General features: G+C 37.8%; 1 protein-coding gene across 1 annotated transcript in view; it reads left to right on the top strand.

Annotated features, from left to right (window-relative positions):
* LOC109700500 (ABC-type organic anion transporter ABCA8) overlaps positions 1-23,854 on the top strand; it is a 69,267-nt gene that overhangs the window by 44,512 nt on the left and 901 nt on the right. Inside the window, exons 24-38 of the mRNA XM_020185700.2 lie at positions 2,240-2,413; positions 2,605-2,718; positions 4,362-4,481; positions 5,267-5,332; positions 5,728-5,819; positions 6,976-7,096; positions 7,811-7,928; positions 8,585-8,676; positions 17,085-17,245; positions 17,714-17,789; positions 17,863-17,957; positions 18,637-18,756; positions 18,963-19,103; positions 22,246-22,325; positions 23,748-23,803. Coding sequence (XP_020041289.2) covers positions 2,240-2,413; positions 2,605-2,718; positions 4,362-4,481; positions 5,267-5,332; positions 5,728-5,819; positions 6,976-7,096; positions 7,811-7,928; positions 8,585-8,676; positions 17,085-17,245; positions 17,714-17,789; positions 17,863-17,957; positions 18,637-18,756; positions 18,963-19,103; positions 22,246-22,325; positions 23,748-23,803 — 1,626 coding nt within the window. The remainder of the gene's footprint in view (positions 1-2,239; positions 2,414-2,604; positions 2,719-4,361; positions 4,482-5,266; positions 5,333-5,727; positions 5,820-6,975; positions 7,097-7,810; positions 7,929-8,584; positions 8,677-17,084; positions 17,246-17,713; positions 17,790-17,862; positions 17,958-18,636; positions 18,757-18,962; positions 19,104-22,245; positions 22,326-23,747; positions 23,804-23,854) is intronic.

Consider the following 23,854-nt stretch of genomic DNA (forward strand, 5'->3'; position numbering starts at 1 on the left):
AGATATGAATAGATGTAGTATATATGAATAGAACAGTAGAGTATTAGTGCAAAATTTTTGTGAATATGCAAAGAAGTTAGAATAGAACTAGAATAAACAAAATAACTTTGAAAAACAGAAACAAAGTTGGACGACTTATTCTTCTGACTTCAGGCTCAAAACAAAGTTGCAAAAATTACCAATGTAGTGTGTTAATTAAGGATAGTCATGGATAAATGAAATGGAATTGACTTCTCAAAAGTAAACATATATGTATATACACATACACACACACACACACATATATGGTTTTCAATAAAACAGTCAAGACATTCAACCAGGGTCAGACTTTTTAGCAAATTGGGCTGCCACAACTTGATATCAAAATGAAAAAAAGAATGTTCTTAAGTCCTCATACCATGCACAAAGTTAGTTTGACATGAGTCATAGATGTTGTGGTAGGTAGGTATGTCTGAGATGAGGCAGAGGAGTCATATACTATTTTAAAAAAGATAACTTGAACTTTATCAAGGTTAAAATTTTTTCTTTGTAAAACACCAGTAAGAAAATGAAAAGGCAAGCTACAGACTGGTAGAAAAATATTCACAATGAGCATGTATATGACAAAAGATTGGATCAAAAATATGTAAGGAATGCATACCTCAGTAATAGAAGATCACCTAATTTTTAAATGGACAAAACAAACAGTTATGTCATCAAAGATAAACATATGGAAAATACTCCTGTGAAATGATGGCTAGTATCATAGGTAATCAGGAATATAACCCATACTTCTACATTACACAAACATTGCGAAAATGACCATGTTATCAAGTGTTTGGGAGAATATTGCAAAAACTGGAACTCCCATTTACCACTAGGAATAACTCACATTGCATGATCACTTTGCAAAACAACTTTGCTGTTTCTCCCAAAGTTAAAATAGACTTACAATTCTGGCCCAGCAATTCTCCTGATTACCTACCCAAGAAAAAGAAAATACTTTCCACATGAAGTCTTGAACTACTAATGTTCTTAGCAGCTTTAGTCATCATAGTTCAGACTGTTACTTGAACTGACCTAAATGATAAGGAAATTCTGATACAGCCATGGAGTTCTGATCAGCAATATAAAGGAAGGAATGACTAGTAAGTTCTGTGTCTTGGAACTATCTATTTAATATGGTTACAAAATTTAATTTTATGTATTTTATTTGAAACCATACTTCAAAAAAGTTATTTTTAAAAAGATTGCTGAAATGAGAGGAAATAGTATTTTGGAAATGTAAGCTCTTAGCAGTCATAGGGTGGTGACTTTATATGATTAGTCAGCCCTGGTCAACTTTCATTAGCTTTACTTTTCAAGTATCAATAGCATTGCCTTAGTGCTCCATTTTACTCAGTTTCACCTTCATGTTTCACTCCCTCCCTTTGACTAGGCAAAGAAAACAGTACCCATTTAATACCTCTTTCTGGTGTAGGACCTGCAGGAATCTTGAGAAATGACATTTGCTGGTATGAGCTATCTGTCAGTAATTCTGGAATTAATACAGCCCACACTTTAAAACTTCTCCCATAGGATCTATGAGCACTTTCCTTCTGTGGTACATTTCTCCTAATGTGATCATATTAACATGATATGTTAACTATATGTATCATACAACGTGTTGTATGAATACTACAGTATCCACTGTATGTAACAATTCTAAATTACTGTGCAAAATATAAAATCATATATAAAAATTTAATGATATGCTTAATCAAATATGTCACAACATACTATATAGTATATGTTCGCTATATATAATTATGTATGCCTTGTATATAGGATTTGTAGTGACATTTTTTTGTGTATATATAATTATATATCTATCTACATATATATGATAGAAAATCTTAGATCTAAGATATGATATATATACAGAGAAGGAGACAGAGGCAAAGATGACTATTATGGGAACTTCCTTGCTTATATGAATAAACTGTCCCTCCAAACCACCCCATCAACCCGGCAAATCATTAGGTCACTGGTTCATTTACTTCAGTGTTTGAACTTTGATTATTCTGGGTTTCTTCCTTCACGTACTCCTCTAGGAAGATGATGGTCGTTATTGTCCTTCACTAAAGCAGTAGACTGACATTTATATCCATAAATAATCAGTTCCTTTTAGTGTGCCTAGCATTTGTAGCCATAATCCAACTTGTTTCTGAGTATTTGCTAACTTAATCTATGCTGTGTGTCTTTGTCATCTCCTGAACAGAGCAAAACTTGGTCACAGCTGCGGATCTCAGGCCTCTTCCCTTCTGCTTACTGGTTCGGGCAGGCGCTGGTGGATATCCCCCTCTACTGTTTGGTCTTCATTTTTATGTACTTACTGGACTACATCTTAAGTTTTCAACAGACTCTATTTACAATCATAAGTCATTCGATTCAAGTAAGTGGCAATATCCATATATATATATGATTTAACTGGAAAATTTGAAGATTCAAATTATTTTCATTGACAATACGTTGTCATATATTAAATATTTTGAAAATCCTGTGATGTAACAATGCTTTGTAGCCTACATGCTTTCCTGTATTGTATTTGTCTTTACCTAAACTAAACATTTCTGTTCATTTCAGATCCCATGTGCTATTGGTTATGCCATGTCTCTTATCTTCTTAACATACGTGATTTCATTCATTTTTCGCAAGAGGAGAAAAAATAGTGGCATTTGTTCATTTTGCTTCTTTGTTGTAAGTATGTTTACTGTGGATGTTTATTTTGTAAATTTAATATACAATTCTGAGTTAATACTTCATTTGTTGATCTTCATGGGATAACAAGCTAATATTGCAGTCTAAAATATTTTACATTCACTTAATGTATAGATTTTTTTCAACATCTGTACTTTTTCTCACCCCATTTCCATTATTTTTTCTTTAAAGTCAATCAAATTGTTTCTAGAACTCCTGAACTAGAAGGAAGTCTGGAGGCCATCTATATCTTCTTTTTTCTGGAAAAGAAATAAATCCAAAGACCTCTAAAAACTTTCACAATTACACATCTTATTACTAGCACAGCTAAAACTAGAATCTACTTCTCCAAAACCCAAAGTTTTATTTGGATTAATTCCCAAAAGCCACACTTCTTTTACATAAATTGTAAAAGAATTTAATTTAAGAACATTTTTCCTGTGATTTCAGGATGTCAAAAAGTTACTTATTAATTCATAAGCATTTATTGACTCCCACAGTGTGTCACAAAGAGGAAAAATATTAAATAGTTTCACCCCAAAAACATGACCAAGGGATAAAGAGATATTAAACAACCATTTATTAAAATCATTATGATAAGGAAAAGATTATCTGCAGGGCTCTTTTCCATCTTAAAAGTCCACTGTACAGTGGAATAATAAGGAAGTCTGACAATCAGAGAAGAGAATTATCTATGGAAATGAAAGGAGAGATTTCCTTTAAAGAGTAAAACCTGAAGAAGAGTAAGATTTCAACATACACAGAAGCATGGTGGTGCAGTCTAAAAGATAATGGATGAACAGAGAGGTAGAGACAGAAGAACAGAGAGGTCCAGGCTTACATCAGGAACTGGTAATATATCTGATAAAGACATGGATAAGTGAAGTGTGGGAGTCCTCCTCACAGTGGAAATAATAATTGTCACCATGGCTGTCCTTAAATAATGTACTCAGGAATTTATTCTACAGGCTGTGGGAAGCTATGGAAACTTACAGTGCAGAAGATAAATACAATGAGAGGTCAACTTTTGGGAAGAATACTCTGATAGTCATAAAAATGATGGTTTGTAAGGCACAGAAACTAGAAGCCCGAAGCCTTTTAGAAAGTCATTGCAAAATTTGAGAAGAGAAAGTCTGAGGGCTTCAGGTGTACCTATAACTTTCTCTTGTTCCTGAAGTTTGTATTTCAGTATTTCTGCTTATGCTCCTCTGGGTTGTTATACGTTGATTTTTATCCATTGGTATGGTTAACAAAAGTCTTCTTTCATTGTTTTTGATGATGGAACTTTTTTCCTGTTAGATACCAACTTCCGTTTTCTCTGTGGATTTTCTTATCTACTATTCTGGATTTTACCTCCAAGAAGCAATACATGCCAGCTACTTTTACCTTTTCTATAATTAAAATATTTTGTATATATTATATCCTATATTTATCTAGTGATGTCTCGTTTGTGATTGTCTAGGCCTAAGGAATTTGGCTAAGTTGCCAAAACAAAAATGTTAGTGGAGATATATTGATTTCAGTTTGGATTGTGAATTTGGAGTTGAAATCTTGAAATACATTATCTTCAAGATATGCTATCTCAATTTGGAAGATGTACTGAAATTCCCAGCAATTAACATGCACATTTGTATTTTCTTTAGATCACCATGTTCTCTGTGGCTGGAATTGTGTTGTATACCTATGAAAATGCTGCACTATACTGCATGATCTTTTTAATACCACAAGCCACATTGATTGGTTGTTTGTTCTTATCTCTTCGTGTAAGTAATGCAACTGTCTGTCCTGCATCCTGGAACTCATGACCAATTGTGAAAGCTCAACCCCATGTTGGGGCTATACAACACACTGAATGTCCATGAAGTTTGAAGGTTTCTACCTCGTGGATTCTAACTGATTTTCTAACTGTGCTCCAAATGACTTATAATTAAAAGCTGGCCCCTGTTAACACATGGAGAGGAAGAGGGATGGGTAGTGGAAAATAGAGCAGCCTTTGAGGTCATTCTGGATCTCACATGCCCCTAGATTTAAGTTAAGAAAGAGGTCAATGAAATGCCCTTCATCCTTGAGATTTCAGGGTTTTAGAGAAGCATCAAATATGAATAAAACCCCTCTTTTCTGGTTACCTGGTCTATACATCTATAAAAGGAAGAAAGGTATCCAAGGGAGATATCTGGAGGAAAGGGGAAGGAAAGGAAGGACAACCATGAAGAGGAGCGAAGGGCATAGGGAGGTGCTCGAACCTCTGTGGGTTAAGAATAAATGCTGTCACTCTCATTGTTTGGGTACACTAGCTAATGTCCACCAGATTGTCTCTCACCAGATGATCAATGATTGATAGGTCCTGTTGCTTCAAATGAAAGCTCACAGACCACAGGAGAACAGAAGCCACCCCCTCAATAGGCATTTTGGAACAGACACTTATCTGTAACTCATGGTGCAGTCAGGGGAAATATTATCAGGGCTGTTTGGGGTCAATTCTTATTTATTTGAATAAAATTTAAGAAACCAAAAACTTCCTACTAAACTATTGTCTTTCCTTTTGCAGTTTTTCATGCTTTCTGCTTTTAATGGCAAGTCAACAAGTACAGACCCATTTTTGGTATTGCTGATTGTAAGAATACATTTTTCCCTTTAAATTACTATGTTTTTTACTGCACTCAGCAACTGTAATCCCTGAGAAGTTTTATATTTTTATGAAGGTATAGTTGTCTGTAGCCCACGGCAGTATAATGTTTGTAAGATGTGAGACAATTATTTTTATACAGATCAACTGACAAGATCATGTACTTTCCAAATTTTAAGAACACTATGTAACTGTGAGAAAAAATGATATAAATTAATGGCACCCCATAATTATAGTTGTCTCATGATTGAAAATGAATTTGACAGTTTCCAATTTTACCAAATGCTTTGGAAATTTGTGATTTCACTGAGTGTATTTTAGTAAATTATTCAATCATTCCTAGCTCATCTCTGACCTTTTTATGTTTCTCTCTCAATTCCCAGCCTGTCCTCCATTTTTTCATTTTTCTTTTTATTCTTCGATGTCTGGAATGGAAGTGTGGAAAGAAACCAATGAGAAAGGATCCCTTTTTCAGGTTGGAAGAAATCTAGTTGTATTCTTTTATTTCATTGGTCGATATTTTAAAATATTTCTTTCAGGCATAAACCAATCCATTAACAAAGAGATGCCATGTGCTAGGATAGACTGGGTCAGGAACAGTGTGCTAATACAAATAACAGAGATTCAGATACCTAAGCCAAAGAAGTTCGTGATCTACTGGCAGAAACAGACCTGAAATACTGAATAAAAGGTCTCTATGTGACACTATACAGACTAGCTCCATTTAAAGAGCAGCCAGTTTGAAAAGATTGATAGTTGAAAGAAAGCTGTCCATTCAGGAAGAAAGAATACATTGATGCTAATGGGCCAGCAACATCAATAATTGTGCCCTTTTTCTGGAGCTGAAAGAATCCCAGGTGGTGGATCACAGATTCAGTTAGTTACAGACACTACAATAATAAAATAATTTTTTAAAAATAGAGACTTGTTTGAACCATTCAAGGAGGGAGCCACAGTCATGGAATTTCTTGAGTTTCTCATTGGTTTCATCTTTTGCTATTACAAAGAGTGGGAAGGGAGACTACCAAAATGGAAGCAGATTGGTAAGAAATCTTCTCAGATCACTGTAGGGGAGGAAGTCAAGGGAAGAGAAACTAGAATGAAATGTATTCTGGGCATGATGAACCAGATGTGGGATAAGCAAAGAGTGACTCTGACACTGGTTCCAAAGAAATAGTTGGGCTTACTGGTAGATGAAGCATCTTATGTGTTGGATTCAAATATGTGCTGATTTTAAATATTCTGGCCCATATTCTCCATAGAATACAATAATGCCAGCATGTTGATCTCAAAGCTAAGGTTCCCAGAAAAATCACTTTCTTGAGTAACGATATAAAAATCCTTTGATAGATAGCAGGTTCCAAGTTACCCATCAACATTGAAAAGAAATAATATTTCTACAAGTAAGAAGAATGGAAGATATATAAGAGGTAATGGCGAACAAGGAATATGGTGTTGTTTGACAGAAGCAAGCAGATTTCAAAGGGATAAGAGCGCACTGCCCTGACAGGAGACTCTGATGCTGTATTAATTGTGTGACCTACTCACGAGTGCAATTTACAGAATGCAACATTCTGAATAGAAGGACAAAAGCTACAATAAACTACTAATGGATGATTTTGACTCTATAGAATTTCTCCAAGAAGCAGTGATGTATGTCAAAATCCAGAAGAGCCAGAAGGGGAAGATGAAGATGTTCAGATGGAAAGAAACAGAACATCAGATGCCTTGAATTCCACAAATTTTGATGAGGTAAAATCATACCAAGTGGCTATTTTATCAAATAATACAAATGCTTGTCAGTTAGAGAGTTCAGTCTCTCAGTCTAATTCTCAAATGATTTTGAGATTCTTTAATCATTACAAAGGAGGATTGCCATCTTAGAAGGTAGTTTAAGTGAGCAGATTAAAAATTCAAGTTAATTATCTTTGTATTTCTTAGAATAAATAAAAAGTAGAGTGCAGTTGAAATTACAAGAGCCAGGAAAGACTTCCAGAAACTGAGCAAAGTGACAGGGGTCACTGCTTTTTGGAGAAAGTACACAGTCCAAAATTCAGAGTGAAGTCTGATCCACAGCACACTGTTTTGTCCATTGGAAATGGTCTACTGCTTTTCCAAGTCTCTTTGCTCCTTCGCTGAGTCAGCCTGTATAAAATAATATGCTCCTGGGTAGCTCCCATGGTAGAAAAGAGTGACAAAAACCAGCACTAGATAAGAGAATGACCAGTAAACATGCTGTCTAGTAGAGGGACTTCTTTGTTGTCTGGCTTAAGTAGCAAAGTAACTCCAATGGGGAGAGACCTTTGAATTCCACAAATTTTGATGCTGTAAAGCGTACAGAGTGGTTACTTTATCAAATAATACAAATGCTTGTCAGTTAAAGAGGTCAGTCTCTCAGTCTAATTCTGATTTTGAGAAGTTAATGAATAGAATTAAGGCCTGACATGTTTTACTTGTCATTTACAGAAGCCAGTCATTGTTGCCAGCTGTCTACGCAAGGAGTATGCAGGGAAGAAGAAGCATTGTTTCTCCAAGAGAAAGAATAAGATAGCCACCAGAAACGTCTCATTCTGTGTTAGGAAAGGTCAGACACAAGGCTTTGCCTCCTTGCTCAGAGTCCACTTGGAGCTTCTGAGCTCAAGAGAGTCCTTCACACGCCACCTCTTGCCTCACATCCAGACCCCACAGCAGGGTGACCTCACAGCAACTTTTACATGTCTCATTTCTAAGTTAAATTAATTTAGCCATGCCACAAATAGGGACACAGTCACATGTACATGGAAATCATAAACTATCAAAAGAAACCACTGATGCCATAATACTTCTTTTAAATGAACACAATTGATTTCCCAATGTTTATTATTTTTGCACATGAGAACCTATTGGGGATGTAGCAGCCCATTCTGAAGGCTTGACCTGCAAGTATTTGATGATCTCAGTTTGTGTCATTATTTCATAGTGACTAGGATCGCAGGAAAAATGATCTGACATTCCTGGCTTCCAAGAGTGACTTTACCACTTTCCATCAATGAGACCTTGGGAAATTAATCTCATGCTGGAGAGCTTTTGTCCCCAAATACCTAAAGGAGATTGTGATAATTTCTCAGGAAAGTTGTGACAATTAAATATGTTCCATTAAAACACATATTACAACACTTGTCACCTTGTGTTACGTAAGACTGTTTTATTCTTAATTCTAAAATTCAAATTAATTAATATAAGTGTAACCATTTTTTCCAGGTGAGATTTTAGGGTTATTAGGACACAATGGAGCTGGTAAAAGTACATCCATTAAGGTGATAACTGGAGATGTGAAATCAACTGCTGGCCAGGTAGGTGAATGATATAAAACAATGTTATCTAGTGATACTCAAAATAAATTTATAAGATATTACAACTTTATAAAGCAAGATGGCATTCAGTTATTACATGATGGGAGTGATGAATGCAACACACAGAAGAATAAATTCTAACTTTGTCACATAATGCACACAAAAATTAAGCCCCAAGATGTAATTATTCATATCTTCAAAGATGTTAAGATTGAATGTTCTGTATTATACCAGAAATCATTATCAGACTCCACAAAAATCCTATTTATAGGTCAGTAAGACACATAGATGTGCACTTTCAATGAACATTGTCTTCCTTGTATATAATATTTTAATCTTAAGTAAAACTATTTTGAAAAGATAAAAACACATTTTCACACACCCCTGAAGCCTAGGTGAGAGCACAGCTCATGGCAAGGACTCCTCAGTAAATGTTGGTGAGCCACCAACCAGATTCCTTACTTCAGTTGCAGTTGGCCTCTAACTCAGCCACCACCTGGACACTAAGTCACTATTTTATTTCTTGTTAACATGGGAGAAAAGGACTCAGTGTTGGTGATGTTTTTCCCACCATATTATTCTCCTGATTAAACACTTTCAGTGACCTCTCTTTTCTTTGACTATCAGATCACCTTGCAGGTGGCTTCAGGAGCGGACTTTCCTGCCCTTCTGTTGTATCTCTCCCCTCTGCCCTTGCTCACTCTGCTCCTGGCCTCCTGCCCTTGCCTCAGGTCAAGCACACATGAAGCCTCATCTCTCTGCAGGGCTTTGTTCTTGCTCTTTGCTCCACCATGACTGGCATCTTTTCTCCTTCTGCTGAGTGGTGCCTCTGCAGACAGGCTCTCTGCATCTTGATGTCTACAAGCCCACCTCAGACCTGTCCTTTTTTTTTTTTTTTTTTTTTCATTTTTCTTTTATTATTCATATGTGCATACAAGGCTTGGTTTATTTCTCCCCCCTGCCCCCACCCCCTCCCTTACCACCCACTCCACCCCCTCCCGCTCCCCCCCTCAATACCCAGCAGAAACTATTTTGCCCTTATCTCTAATTTTGTTGAAGAAAGAGTATAAGCAATAATAGGAAGGAACAAGGGGTTTTGCTGGTTGAGATAAAGATAGCTATACAGGGCATTGACTCACATTGATTTCCTGTGCGTGGGTGTTACCTTCTAGGTTAATTCTTTTTGATCTAACCTTTTCTCTAGTTCCTGGTCCCCTTTTCCTATTGGCCTCAGTTGCTTTAAGGTATCTGCTTTAGTTTCTCTGCATTAAGGGCAACAAATGCTAGCTAGTTTTTTAGGTGTCTTACCTATCCTCACCTCTCCCTTGTGTGCTCTCGCTTTTATCATGTGCTCAAAGTCCAATCCCCTTGTTGTGTTTGCCCTTGATCTAATGTCCACATATGAGGGAGAACATACGATTTTTGGTTTTTTGAGCCAGGCTAACCTCACTCAGAATGATGTTCTCCAATTCCATCCATTTACCAGCGAATGATAACATTTTGTTCTTCTTCATGGCTGCATAAAATTCCATTGTGTATAGATACCACATTTTCTTAATCCATTCGTCACTGCTGGGGCATCTTGGCTGTTTCCATAACTTGGCTATTGTGAATAGTGCCGCAATAAACATGGATGTGCAGGTGCCTCTGGAGTAACAGTCTTTTGGGTATATCCCCAAGAGTGGTATTGCTGGATCAAATGGTAGATCGATGTCCAGCTTTTTAAGTAGCCTCCAAATTTTTTTCCAGAGTGGTTGTACTAGTCTGCATTCCCACCAACAGTGTAAGAGGGTTCCTTTTTCCCCGCATCCTCGCCAACACCTGTTGTTGGTGGTGTTGCTGATGATGGCTATTCTAACAGGGGTGAGGTGGAATCTTAGTGTGGTTTTAATTTGCATTTCCTTTATTGCTAGAGATGGTGAGCATTTTTTCATGTGTTTTCTGGCCATTTGAATTTCTTCTTTTGAGAAAGTTCTGTTTAGTTCACATGCCCATTTCTTTATTGGTTCATTAGTTTTGGGAGAATTTAGTTTTTTAAGTTCCCTGTATATTCTGGTTATCAGTCCTTTGTCTGATGTATAATTGGCAAATATTTTCTCCCACTCTGTGGGTGTTCTCTTCAGTTTAGAGACCATTTCTTTTGATGAACAGAACCTTTTTAGTTTTATGAGGTCCCATTTATCTATGCTATCTCTTAGTTGCTGTGCTGCTGGGGTTTCATTGAGAAAGTTCTTACCTATACCTACTAACTCCAGAGTATTTCCTACTCTTTCTTGTATCAACTTAAGAGTTTGGGGTCTGATATTAAGATCCTTGATCCATTTTGAGTTAATCTTGGTATAGGGTGATATACATGGATCTAGTTTCAGTTTTTTGCAGACTGCTAACCAGTTTTCCCAGCAGTTTTTGTTGAAGAGGCTGCTATTTCTCCATCATATATTTTTAGCTCCTTTGTCAAAGATAAATTGCTCATAGTTGTGTGGCTTCATATCTGGATCCTCTATTCTGTTCCACTGGTCTTCATGTCTGTTTTTGTGCCAGTACCATGCTGTTTTTATTGTTATTGCTTTGTAATAGAGTTTGAAGTCAGGTATTGTAATACCTCCTGCATTGTTCTTTTGACTGAGTATTGCCTTGGCTATTCGTGGCCTCTTGTGTTTCCATATAAATTTAACAGTAGATTTTTCAATCTCTTTGATGAATGTCATTGGAATTTTGATGGGAATTGCATTAAACATGTAGATTACTTTTGGGAGTATAGACATTTTTACTATGTTGATTCTACCAATCCATGAGCATGGGAGATCTCTCCACTTTCTATAGTCTTCCTCAATCTCTTTCTTCAGAAGTGTATAGTTTTCCTTGTAGAGGTCTTTCACATCTTTTGTTAGGTTTACACCTAGGTATTTGATTTTTTTTGAGGCTATTGTAAATGGAATTGTTTTCATACATTCTTTTTCCGTTTGCTCATTGTTAGTGTATAGAAATGCTAATGATTTTTCTATGTTGATTTTATATCCTGCTACCCTGCTATAGCTATTGATGATGTCTAGAAGCTTCTGAGTAGAGTTTTTTGGGTCTTTAAGGTATAGGATCATGTCGTCTGCAAATAGGGATATTTTGACAGTTTCTTTACCTATTTGTATTCCTTTTATTCCTTCTTCTTGCCTAATTGCTCTGGCTAGGAATTCCAGTACTATGTTGAATAGGAGTGGAGATAGTGGGCATCCTTGTCTGGTTCCTGATTTTAGAGGGAATGGTTTTAATTTTTCTCCGTTAAGTATAATGCTGGCTGTAGGTTTGTCATATATAGCTTTTATAATGTTGAGGAACTTTCCTTCTATTCCTAGTTTTCTTAGAGCTTTTATCATGAAATGATGTTGGATCTTATCAAAGGCTTTTTCTGCATCTATTGAGATGATCAAGTGGTTTTTGTCTTTGCTTCTGTTAATGTGGTTTATTACGTTTATTGATTTTCGTATGTTGAACCACCCCTGCATCCCTGGGATGAAGCCTACCTGGTCGTGGTGAATAATCTTTTTGATGTGTTGCTGAATTCGATTTGCCATTATTTTGTTGAGGATTTTTGCATCAATGTTCATTAAGGAGATTGGCCTATAGTTCTCCTTTTTGGAGGTGTCTTTGCCTGGTTTTGGGATAAGTGTAATAGTGGCTTCATAAAATGTGTTTGGCAGTTTTCCTTCCCTTTCTATTTCATGGAACAGTTTAAGGAGGGTTGGTATCAGTTCTTCTTTAAAGGTCTGATAGAATTCAGCAGAGAATCCATCAGGTCCTGGACTTTTCTTTTTGGGGAGACTCTTGATTGCTGCTTCAATTTCATTTTGTGTTATAGGTCTATTCAGGTGATTAATTTCCTCTTGGTTCAGTTTTGGATGATCATATGTATCTAGAAATCTGTCCATTTCTTTTAGATTTTCAAATTTATTTGAATATAGGTTCTCAAAGTAGTCTCTGATGATTTCCTGGACTTCCATGGTGTTTGTTGTTATCTCCCCTTTTGCATTCCTGATTCTACTAATTTGGGTTTTTTCTCTCCTCATTTTAGTCAGGTTTGCCAGGGGTCTATCGATCTTGTTTATTTTTTCAAAGAACCAACTTTTTGTTTCATTAATTCTTTGTATGGTTTTTTTGGTTTCTATTTCGTTGATTTCAGCTCTTATTTTTATTATTTCTCTCCTTCTATTTGTTTTGGGATTTGCTTGTTCTTGTTTTTCTAGGAGTTTGAGATGTATCATTAGGTCATTGATTTGGGATCTTTCAATCTTTTTAATATATGCACTCATGGCTATAAACTTTCCTCTCAAGACTGCCTTAGCTGTGTCCCATAGGTTCCGGTAGGTTGTGTTTTCATTTTCATTGACTTCCAGGAACATTTTAATTTCCTCTTTTATTGCATCGATGATCCATTCTTCATTAAGTAATGAGTTATTTAGTTTCCAGCTGTTTGCATGTTTTTTGTCTTTACTTTGTTGTTGAGTTCTACTTTTACTGCATTGTGGTCAGATAGTATGCATGGTATTATTTCTATTTTCTTATATTTGCTGAGGCTTGCTTTGTGCCCTAGGATATGATCTATTTTGGAGAAGGTTCCATGGGCTGCTGAGAAGAATGTATATTGTGTAGAGGTTGGATGAAATGTTCTGTAGACATCTACTAGGTCCACTTGATCTATTGCATATTTTAGATCTTGGATTTCTTTATTGAGTTTTTGTTTGGATGACCTATCTATTGATGATAATGGAGTGTTAAAGTCTCCCACAACCACTGTGTTGGCGTTTATATATGCTTTTAGGTCTTTCAGGGTATGTTTGATGAAATTGGGTGCATTGACATTGGGTGCGTACAGATTGATGATTATTATTTCCTTTTGGTCTATTTCCCCTTTTATTAGTATGGAATGTCCTTCTTTATCTCGTTTGATCAATGTAGGTTTGAAGTCTACTTTGTCAGAGATAAGTATTGCTACTCCTGCTTGTTTTCGGGGGCCATTGGCTTGGTAAATCTTCTTCCAGCCTTTCATCCTAAGCATATGCTTATTTCTGTCGGTGAGATGAGTCTCCTGTAAGCAACAAATTGTTGGATCTTCTTTTTTAATCCATTTTGTCAAACGGTGTCTTTTGATGGGTGAATTAAGTCCATTAACATTAAGCGTTAGTACTGATAGGTATGTGGTGATTCCTGCCATTTAGTTATCTTAGTTGTTTGAAGGTTTGATTGTGTGTACCTAACTTGATGTTACTCTCTACTGTCTTGCTTTTTCTTATCCTGTGGTTTGGTGCTGCCTGCCTTTTCATGGTTAAGTTGGGTGTCACTTTCTGTGTGCAGGATCCCTTGCAGAATCTTTTGTAATGGTGGCTTTGTGGTCACATATTGTTTTAGTTTCTGCTTATCATGGAAGACTTTTATTGCTCCATCTATTTTGAATTATAGCTTTGCTGGGTAGAGTATCCTGGGGTTGAAGTTATTTTCATTCAGTGCCCGGAAGATCTCACCCCATGCTCTTCTTGCTTTTAATGTTTCTGTTGAGAAGTCTGCTGTGATTTTGATGGGTTTACCTTTGTATGTTACTTGTTTTTTCTCTCTTGCAGCCTTCAATATTCTTTCCTTAGTTTCTGAACTTGTTGTTTTAATGATGATATGTCGTGGAGTAGTTCTATTTTGATCTGGTCTGTTTGGTGTCCTGGAGGCCTCTTGCATTTGTATGGGAATATCTTTCTCTAGATTTGGGAAATTTTCCGTTATTATTTTGTTGAATATATTACGCATTCCCTTTGCTTGCACCTCTTCTCCTTCTTCGATGCCCATGATTCTCAAGTTTGGTCTTTTGATGGAGTCGGTGAGTTCTTGCATTTTCTTTTCACAGGTCTTGAGTTGTTTAATTAATAGTTCTTCAGTTTTTCCTTTAATTACCATTTCATCTTCAAGTTCTGAGATTCTGTCTTCTGTTTGTTCTATTCTGCTGGATTGGCCTTCCGTTTTGTTTTGCAGTTCTGTTTCGTTCTTTTTTCTGAGGTTTTCCATATCCTGGCTGTTTTCTTCTTTATTGTTGTCTATTTTTGTCCTGAGTTCATTTATCCATTTATTCATTGTGTTCTCTCTTTCACTTTGGTGTTTATACAGTGCTTCTATGGTTTCCTTTATTTCTTCTTTTGCTTTTTCAAATTCTCTATTTTTATTGTCTTGGAATTTCTTGAGTGTCTCCTGTAGATTTTGGTTGACCCTATCCAGTATCATCTCTATAAAATTCTCATTGAGTACTTGTAGTATGTCTTCTTTTAAATTATTCTTGTAGGCTTCATTGGGTCCTTTGGCATAGTTTATCTTCATTTTGTTGGAGTCTGGCTCTGAGTTTCTGTTCTCTTCATTCCCCTCTGGTTCCTGTACTAATTTTTTGCTGTGGGGAAACTGGTTTCCTTGTTTTTTCTGTCTTCCTGTCATTGTCCTTGGTGTTGTTACTGTCCCTGTACTGTGTGTAATTAAGTATTTTCTAGCTTGTAATAATAACAACGGTAATATTGAGAATGGAAGAGTGAGCTGAGATGGAAAGCAAGAAGTTAAAGAAAAGGGGAAAACAAATATACAGACAAGAGGGAGAAAGCAGAACAAGGTATCAGACAAGAGAGTTTCAAAGGTATAAACAGGGAGTGTTAGTGTACTAATTGACAGTAAACTGAACAGACAATAGAGTGACAGAGAGAGGATTGAAAATCAAAGATAAAAAAATTAAAAATAAGTATATGAAAGTAATATCTATTTATAAAAATGAATTAAAATAAAATGGAAAATAGAAAATTAAAAAAAAAAAAAAAAAACAAAAAACCAAAAAACTTCCAAGTTTATATGCAATGCAATTTCAGTCTTAATAATTTGGATGTCCGTCTCAATCTCCAGTCCTGGAGTTGGTGCCTCAGATGTTGTTCTGTAGTTGTCTCATCAAAGGGGATGCATAAAGTAGAACAAAACTACACTCACACACACACAGAAGATAAAAAAAAAAAAAAAGAAAAAAGAAAAGCCCCACCAAGTGTCCCCAGTTCAAATGCAATACAGTTTCAGTAAGTTTTTCGGCTTGCAGGTGTAATTCGGTTGTTCTCTCATCAAAGGTAGGGAGAAAAAGAAAAAAAAAGCGTCTGGAGGCAGTTCTGAGAGTGGTATCTGCATCTGTGGCTTGCCTGCCTGCTGCTCTCAGCCTGTAGCTGGCGGTGTTATTTATGCAGATCTCTGGGGTGAGCTTAGCACTCACCTGGTCCCACAGGCTTTGTTTGCTCAGAGTTCTCCTGTGCGGTGGCCTCTGCTACAGGCTTTTCCCTTTCCAAGCACTGGGAAAGGCGACACTGCCCCGCGTTGTCAGACCTGCGTGTTTATTTACAGTTCACATGGGAAGTGGGTCTTCCCTCCTCTCACAAGTGTCCCGCTCCTGGTTGCTGGCGCGCCCCGCTCCCGCCAGAGCCTCTCCGGCCGCCCGGCTCGTTTACTTACAGTCCCGGAAAGGGTTCCCTTCCCCCAATCTTCAGCGCTCAGGGCGCCCCACCCTCTTTCCAGCGTGTCTTAACTGTTCTTATTGCTTAGTACTCAGTTTCTCTTTTTTTCCCGGGTGGAGGTCAGTCTGTCCAGGGGGCTATGCTGCTCTGGCCCAGGCTTGTCTGTGGGGAACCGCGGTACCGCGAAGCTCACCTGGTCCGCGTCTTCCCAAGCCGTATGGGCGCCGGCCACTGGCGGCCCCGGGGGGCCTCCTCGGTTCTCCGTTTAACGTGAAGTGGAGATTCTCTGCACCGGCTGGAGATGTGGAGGGGTCAAAGTTATGCCTTTTCTCGGTGATTATGCCTGCAAAGTGTGTCTCCAGCGTCTCTCCAAGATTTCACTATAGGAGGCTCGCTTTCTGCTTCCTACCTCTCGCCACCATCTTGGAATTCCCCTCAGACCTGTCCTTATTCTATTTACTGATTGCTTGTTGCCTGGTTCACTCAGTAGAATGAAAACCTAAATCACAGGGCACTAGATATGTCACTCCCCATTCTACCAGCAGGCAGAACAGCATTTGTCACATAGGACATACTCAAAAAAACATTTGGTCATTATTAAATTGATTTGCTTCATTCTAACAGTGATGAAAATATTGGACATGAACTAGGGACCAAGATGGCAGGGCACCACATTTGTGAGATCTTTGATGTTTAGCTTAGACTAGTTGCTGGCTGCACACACATTTGTTTGCTTGCATTTACTCCTGACAACCTTTCTCCAGTGAAAAATAACTACAGATTATTAAATTCAGTTAGGAGTGAAAGTTCCTCTAGTTTGTGTAGGTTTATAAGTGATGGCTATTATGGGGGTACTCTGAGAAGCAGTGTAGGATGTGGGCTCTGACAGTGAACTTTTATCCGTAGGTGCTACTGAAAGGAAGCAGTGAAGGGGATACTCTGGGGTTCCTGGGCTACTGTCCTCAGGAGAATGTGCTGTGGCCCAACCTGACAGTGAGGGAACACCTGGAAGTGTTTGCCGCGGTGAAGGGGCTGAGAAAAGGCGATGCCAAAGTCACCATTGCAAGGTACACAGGGAGCCCCACCTGTTCTGTTCTATACCCAGGGGGCGAGGAGGAGGCTGGGGATGACAACATTCACAGGAAACTCAGGGTAGAGGCTCTAAATGATGGCCCAGGTCACACTGGGCAGATTTGCAACTAGAAAATGGTCCTCCAGGTTTCAAAGAGTTAAAATATTTCCCCATATTAAACTTGGAAAGAAAATAGTATTCGTTGGTAAAATGTTTTGAAAATGCATAAATTAAACTGTTATAGGAAAACGATTTGGATACCATGACATGTGTCTACAGTCTTTGAAAAGGTGCCAGCAGTTTTTGGAGGGGTTTAAACCAGCAGTAATATCACCTCCCCCTCACCACCACCCTTCTTCACAGAACTAGGCCCTGCTTTCCATCCTTGCTCTCGCTTGTTCATCCTTCCATCAGCTCTCCTCATTGTTGGGCAGACTCTGACCCTGGGCTGTGTTTCCTCCAGGCTGGTGGACGTGTTCAAGCTGCAGGACCAGCTGAAGGCCCCCGTGAAGACCCTGTCTGAGGGAGTAAAGAGAAAGGTACGGCCAGGGCTCCATGTGGCTCTGTGCACCCCTCAGACCGGTGCCCCACAGTCTGTCCCTCTCATTCCAGCTGTGCTTCCTGTTGAGCATCCTGGGGAACCCGTCAGTGGTGCTTCTGGATGAGCCTTCCACTGGGATGGACCCTGAGGGACAGCAGCAAACGTGGTGAGGAGCTTTTACTGCAATAGGGGTCAGTGCAGGCATCTGGCAGGGAGTTTGAGAACTGTTTCACTCACTTAGAAAACACGATCCTTCAAATCCTTTCTCAAAGTGGAAAAGAACTACATGTTTATAGGGTAATTAGTAAAACCAATACTTGCAAAAAAGTCAAAACACTTTCCCTGGTAATATTTCACAACCATGTCTCATTGAAGGAATAGCGGGCATTGTTCGGGCCTGACGGAACTAGAATTCTGTAACACACAGTCACATGGCATTCAGCACTTGCCACAAGAACAGTAGCTCTCATTAGCTGTAAAACTGTGGGCATTCTTCTTCATTGATTTTCTCCCACTCAGTTGTGGCAACACTATTGTTGAATTGTCGGCATTCCATTCCTGTTTGCAGTCTTTCCATACACAATTCTCTTTTTTCTCAGCATGTCTCTTTCACCACAACCTTGTAATAAATTCTGTATTCTGTCACACCCTCTTCAACACTTGCTTCCACTTAAATCTCATGCCTGGCTTGCCCCTCTTTATCCTCCCTCCCTCTTATGAGTACTCCCTTGGTTAGTCTTTTATGCTAATTGGTCACAGAGATGTCAATTGAAAATTCTTTTCTCTATCCTTTTCTGGTTTATTAAAAGATTGATTAAATTGCAAATATGCTCTTGATACTGTAGGCAGGCAATCCGGGCCATCATCAGAAACACTGAACGGGGTGCCCTCCTGACCACCCATTACATGGCAGAGGCTGAGGCCGTGTGTGACCGGGTAGCCATCATGGTATCTGGAAAGCTAAGGTGAGTGCCCATCCAGGACCATACTTGACCTCTGAGATGCATGGCTGGGACAGGAAGAGATCACTACAGAAAGCCAAAACTGCTGCACCTGGCCATAACAGTAATGACCTTAGAACAATACTGGCAGCAAACCAAGGGTCTGGAACATTGTCCTATATGACTTTTCTCTCCTTTCTGATATGACCATGTCCTCCTCTGACCTCCAGGTGTATTGGCTCCATCCAACACCTGAAAAGCAAATTTGGCAAAGACTACTTGCTGGAGATGAAAATGAAGACCCCTGCACATCTGGGGCCCCTCCACACAGAGATCTTGAGGCTTTTCCCCCAGGCTGCTAGGCAGGAAAGGTAAAGATGGCTCCTGGTTTTGCTCCCATACCAATTGTCAGTTGCATTTATTTGTAATCATTTGAGAAGGAAACCTGAAAGATTATTCCTTGGATATTGCAGGAAATAAACTAGAGAAAAGATACCAGCAGTAGTATCTGTACTACTTCTGTTGTCTGCAGCAGTGTTCTGTGGTCCTACTATGTCCTGGGTATTGTCAATGTCTTGTGTCATTTTATTTAATCTTTGCAGATACTTTTCAAAGTAGATGCTGTCATTCCAAAGGAAAGTGAGATGGCTTCAAAAAGCTTTTTGAGCATCTGGCCCTTATGAGGACCTTTATAAATGAATTTTTTTATTATCTATATAAAGAGAAAATGGACAGAGTCAGGTTATGACTCAGCTAACAAGTGGTGGGATCAGAATATGAATCTAATTATTTGTTTCAAATCTAGTAATCCTTTAAATTTTACATAAATTCTGATTAAGAGCACGGTTCTGACGAAGTAATAGAGCAAATATTAAAGACTAAGGTCATTTTTCACACATAGAATTTACTGCAGCAAAGAGATGATTTAGGAGTTAAGGGAGAAAGATAATAAAGAGACATAAGCCATAAAGCCAAGGTGGAAAATATATTTCTACACAGGAATATAAAGATGAAAGCAATGCTCTAACTCAACATGGCTGAATAAAAATGTATCATAAAGGATGGTAAAATAGATCAGAATAGCTGTCCTGGAAATACACAAAGTGGTATCTTATGAAATAAAATCTAAATCTTCATGATTTTTAAATGATAAAAAGACATACATTTATCTAAGAAATAAGTCATTGAAAAATTCTGTTGCTGACATTATTTGGTGATGAATTCCTTTTTGCCTAATCAGAAGCTCAGTTGGATTATTCTCTAAGGCAGTTTGAGTGTGATGAGGGAGAAGAGGCATGAATGTCATACAGCATGCACCTAGATTTCTACCATAGTTGGAAATCCTTAAGAAACTATATAGTTCCAGAAGCTAGATGGAGGATGAAGTCAAGGATCAAGTGTTCAACTTAGAAAGTAAGATTGGAAATAATTTGGGCAAATCTTCAAATAGCATGTGAATTCTACCTACTGAATTCCACTCAAGAAGCCATGGACACAAAACTGAATCTTATACTCCTGGGTTCTTATGAACTGTCCCCCTTTTTGTTATTAGTTTATTTCTTGTGGTGCTGGGGTTGAACTCAGACTCTTTCACTTGTTAGTCAGGCTCTCTTCCACTTGAGTCACACCCCTAACCTTGATCTGTCTACTTTTGATTGTAGATTGACCCTAGGCTTTTCACGTACACCAAACAGACTCTTATTTATGGAAATAAAGACCCAGATACAAAGCTATGGTGACCAAAACAGCATGGTATTGGCATACAGACAAACATGTAGACCAACTGAAGAGAAGAACAGAACCTAGAAATAAATCCATGCTTACACAGTCATTTGATCTTCAACAAGGGTGCCTAGAATATACAGTAGGAAAAAGATAGTCTCTTCAACAAAAGGTATTGGGAAAACTGGATATCCATCTATATATAAAAGAATGAAATTGGACCCCATCTTACACCACACATAAAAAAATCAACTTGAAGTGGATAAAGACTTACATAAGACTTGAAACTATAAAACTCCCAGAAGAAAATATCAGTGAAAAACCCCATGACATCAGTCTTGAGAAATGAATTCATGAATATGGCACCAAAAACTTAGACAATGAAAACAAACTAGTAGGGTTACATCAACCTAAAAAAACTTCCACACAGCAAAACAAATAACAGAATAAAAAGGCAACCTACACAATAGGAGGACTACTTGCAAACTATGTATCTGATAAGGGATTAATATCTAAAATATATAAGAAACATTTATATTCTAGTAGTAAAAGAAAAACAATAATCTGGTTTTAAAAAGGACTCGACTTGGAGACCCATTTCTCCAAAGAAGGCATAAAAATAGCCAACGGGTATATCAACAAATGCTCAATGTGACTTGTAATTAGGAAAATGCAAATCAAAACCACATTGAAATATCACTTCACAATGTTAGAATGGATATTACTAAAAGCTAATAGATAATGACTGTTGGCACGGATGTGGAAAAATTGGAACGCTTGTATATTGTTGGTGGGAATGCAAAATGTCATAACTGCTGTGGGATACAGTATGGATATTCCTCAAAAAAGTAAAAAAATAAAACTACCAAATGTTCCAACAATCCCACTTCTAGATATGTGTTGAAATCAAGATCTCCCATGTTTATTGCAGCATTATTTACAATAGCTGAATAACAACCTAAGTGTTCACTGACATATGCACATATGTGGTATATACAGAAGGTAGAATACAGTTCCTTCTTTGAAAATAAAAAAATTCTACAATATGGGGCTTTGAGGACCTTATGATAAATGAAACAACCCAGACACGTAAAGATAAACTCTTATGAGGTATCTAAAATAGCCAAATTCATAGAATCAAAGAGTGGAATGGAGTTTGCTAGGGTTTGAGAAGGGAAAATGATGAGTTGTTAATCATGGGCATAAATTTTCAGTTAAGTAAAATGAATAAATTCTACAGATCTGCTGCACAACCTTATAACCATAGCTAATAATACTGTATTCTGCACTTAAATTTTTGTTAAGAGGGTAAATCTGATGTTGTGATCTTAACCACAAATTAAAACAAATAAAATAAAAAGATCCAAGCTACTTGGGAGGTGGAGATTGGGAAGATTTTAGTTCGAGGCCAGGCCAGCCCGGCAAAAAAAAAAAAAAACCAAGGGAGATCCTATCACAACCAATTAGCCAGATATGGTGGCATCTGCCTGTGATCCCCAGCTTTGTGCAAGGATATAGGTAGGAGGACTGTATTCAAAGGCTGGCCCTGAACAAAAAAGTGAGACCCTACCTGAAAAATAACTAAGAGAAAGAAAAAAAGATTGCGGGGGCAGTGAGGCTAGAGTGGCTCAAGTAGTAGAGTGCCTGTATTAGCAAGCACAAGGCCCTTAGTTCAAACCCCAGTAGCACCAAAAAAAATAAGTGAATAAAAAATAAAGAAAGAAAAGACAAAACCAATGTCTGCAGTGGTTTCCATCTGCCCCAGGTGATATCTCGCTCTCCTCTTCTCAGGTACTCTTCTCTGATGGTTTATAAGTTACCCATGGAAGATGTGCACCCTCTAGCTCAAGCTTTCTTCAAACTAGAGAAGGGTAAGAACCACGACTTGGAAAAAAGACCCTGAAAACAGGATAATTTCAAATTGTAAAATAATCTATCTGCGCGACAAAAAATGAAATATGACATAACGCATTAAACGTTAAAGTCTAAATCCCAATGTGAATTTTAGGAACACCAAAATCAAGAAGATGAAGGGATTCTATAGTTGTATAAGGTAGAGGGTAAGGGGAGTGATTTTTACTTTTTGTTTTGTAGGGGGTTTTTCATGTATTTTTGCATATCTATTAGTACAATCTGAGTAAAAATTAATTTTATGTGCATTTAAAGAAAATGCTTTTTTTGGAGCATCAATGCAAACATATTTAGAATTAAAATTTCTATGGACTGTCATATTTCTGTGTTGTCTAGACAGAATCTAAGAAACTGACCCCTGGGTAACCATTGAAGTAATCTTCTTGGGTCTGTTGTACTTTTTTAAACCTTGTTTCTTTCTTTTTTTTTTTTTTTTTACAATTTTTATTAGCATATATTAGTTTTACAGAAGGGTTCATTGCGATATTTACATGTGTTTACAATGCATTTTAACTAGATTTACCACCTCCATCACTGTCCCCAAGTCTGTTGTACTTTAAACTGACAACTATACTTGTCATCACAGGTTCATGTTTTCCTTGCCACTCTACCCTGTTAGCTCTGCTACTTTGAACTGTTCTAGTCAGAGCCCCTCCCTATACTGTTTTCATTCCCACTGCTCAGTGACATCTTCACTTCGTTGTCACTTATCCTAATGGAGAGAATAAGATCTCCTGTTTTTAGAATTCCCTTCAGTGACATGTCTTCTTTCCACTATCTGAGCTGAACAACTTTCTGAGCTGGCCCAGCTTTCTGGGCCAAGGGTCATTCACTGCACTCTGCAATTTGAGACCAAACTGAGGGCTAGTCTTGGACTATGGATGGCATATTTCTAGACTGCTGGGCTCCTATCCAAATTCTAACTGCTATTTGGGTCAATAGGAAGGGTTTTCAATCCTATTAAGGGAAGCTACAGAGGCTTTTAGAAAGGGAACCATGACAATATCTCCTCCCCAGGATATCTCAGACATCCTTCTCCTTAATTATCTCATGCAACCTTTTTCAAATACTGTCTGGAGCCTTCCCTGTCATCCTTCACTGAATGTGCAAAAGCTCTGGCTAGTGTGCAGAGAAAGAAGCTTTCTCAGCATTACATTATCCCTTAAATCCAGATTTCAAAAACCATACAACATAGAAACCTAACGCAACAATTTTTCCCAAGTCTAAGTCAGTGTATTGATGTACTTTTAACTGAGTGAATAAATATCACCTTAGCTTATTTAAGATTTTAAAAGATGTGTGATATATACTATATGTCAATTTACAAGATCATCTAAATGTAAAACCATATGCACTCCTAATGCACATGCATTCTTACGCAGTTAAACAGAGCTTTGACCTGGAGGAGTACAGCCTCTCTCAGTCCACCCTGGAGCAGGTAGGTCAGTTCTACCGATTTTGTACCATCCCCAAAACCAAAGTGTATAAA

This window comes from Castor canadensis, chromosome 11, assembly GCF_047511655.1.
Source record: "Castor canadensis chromosome 11, mCasCan1.hap1v2, whole genome shotgun sequence".
NCBI classification, from domain to species: Eukaryota; Metazoa; Chordata; class Mammalia; order Rodentia; family Castoridae; genus Castor; species Castor canadensis.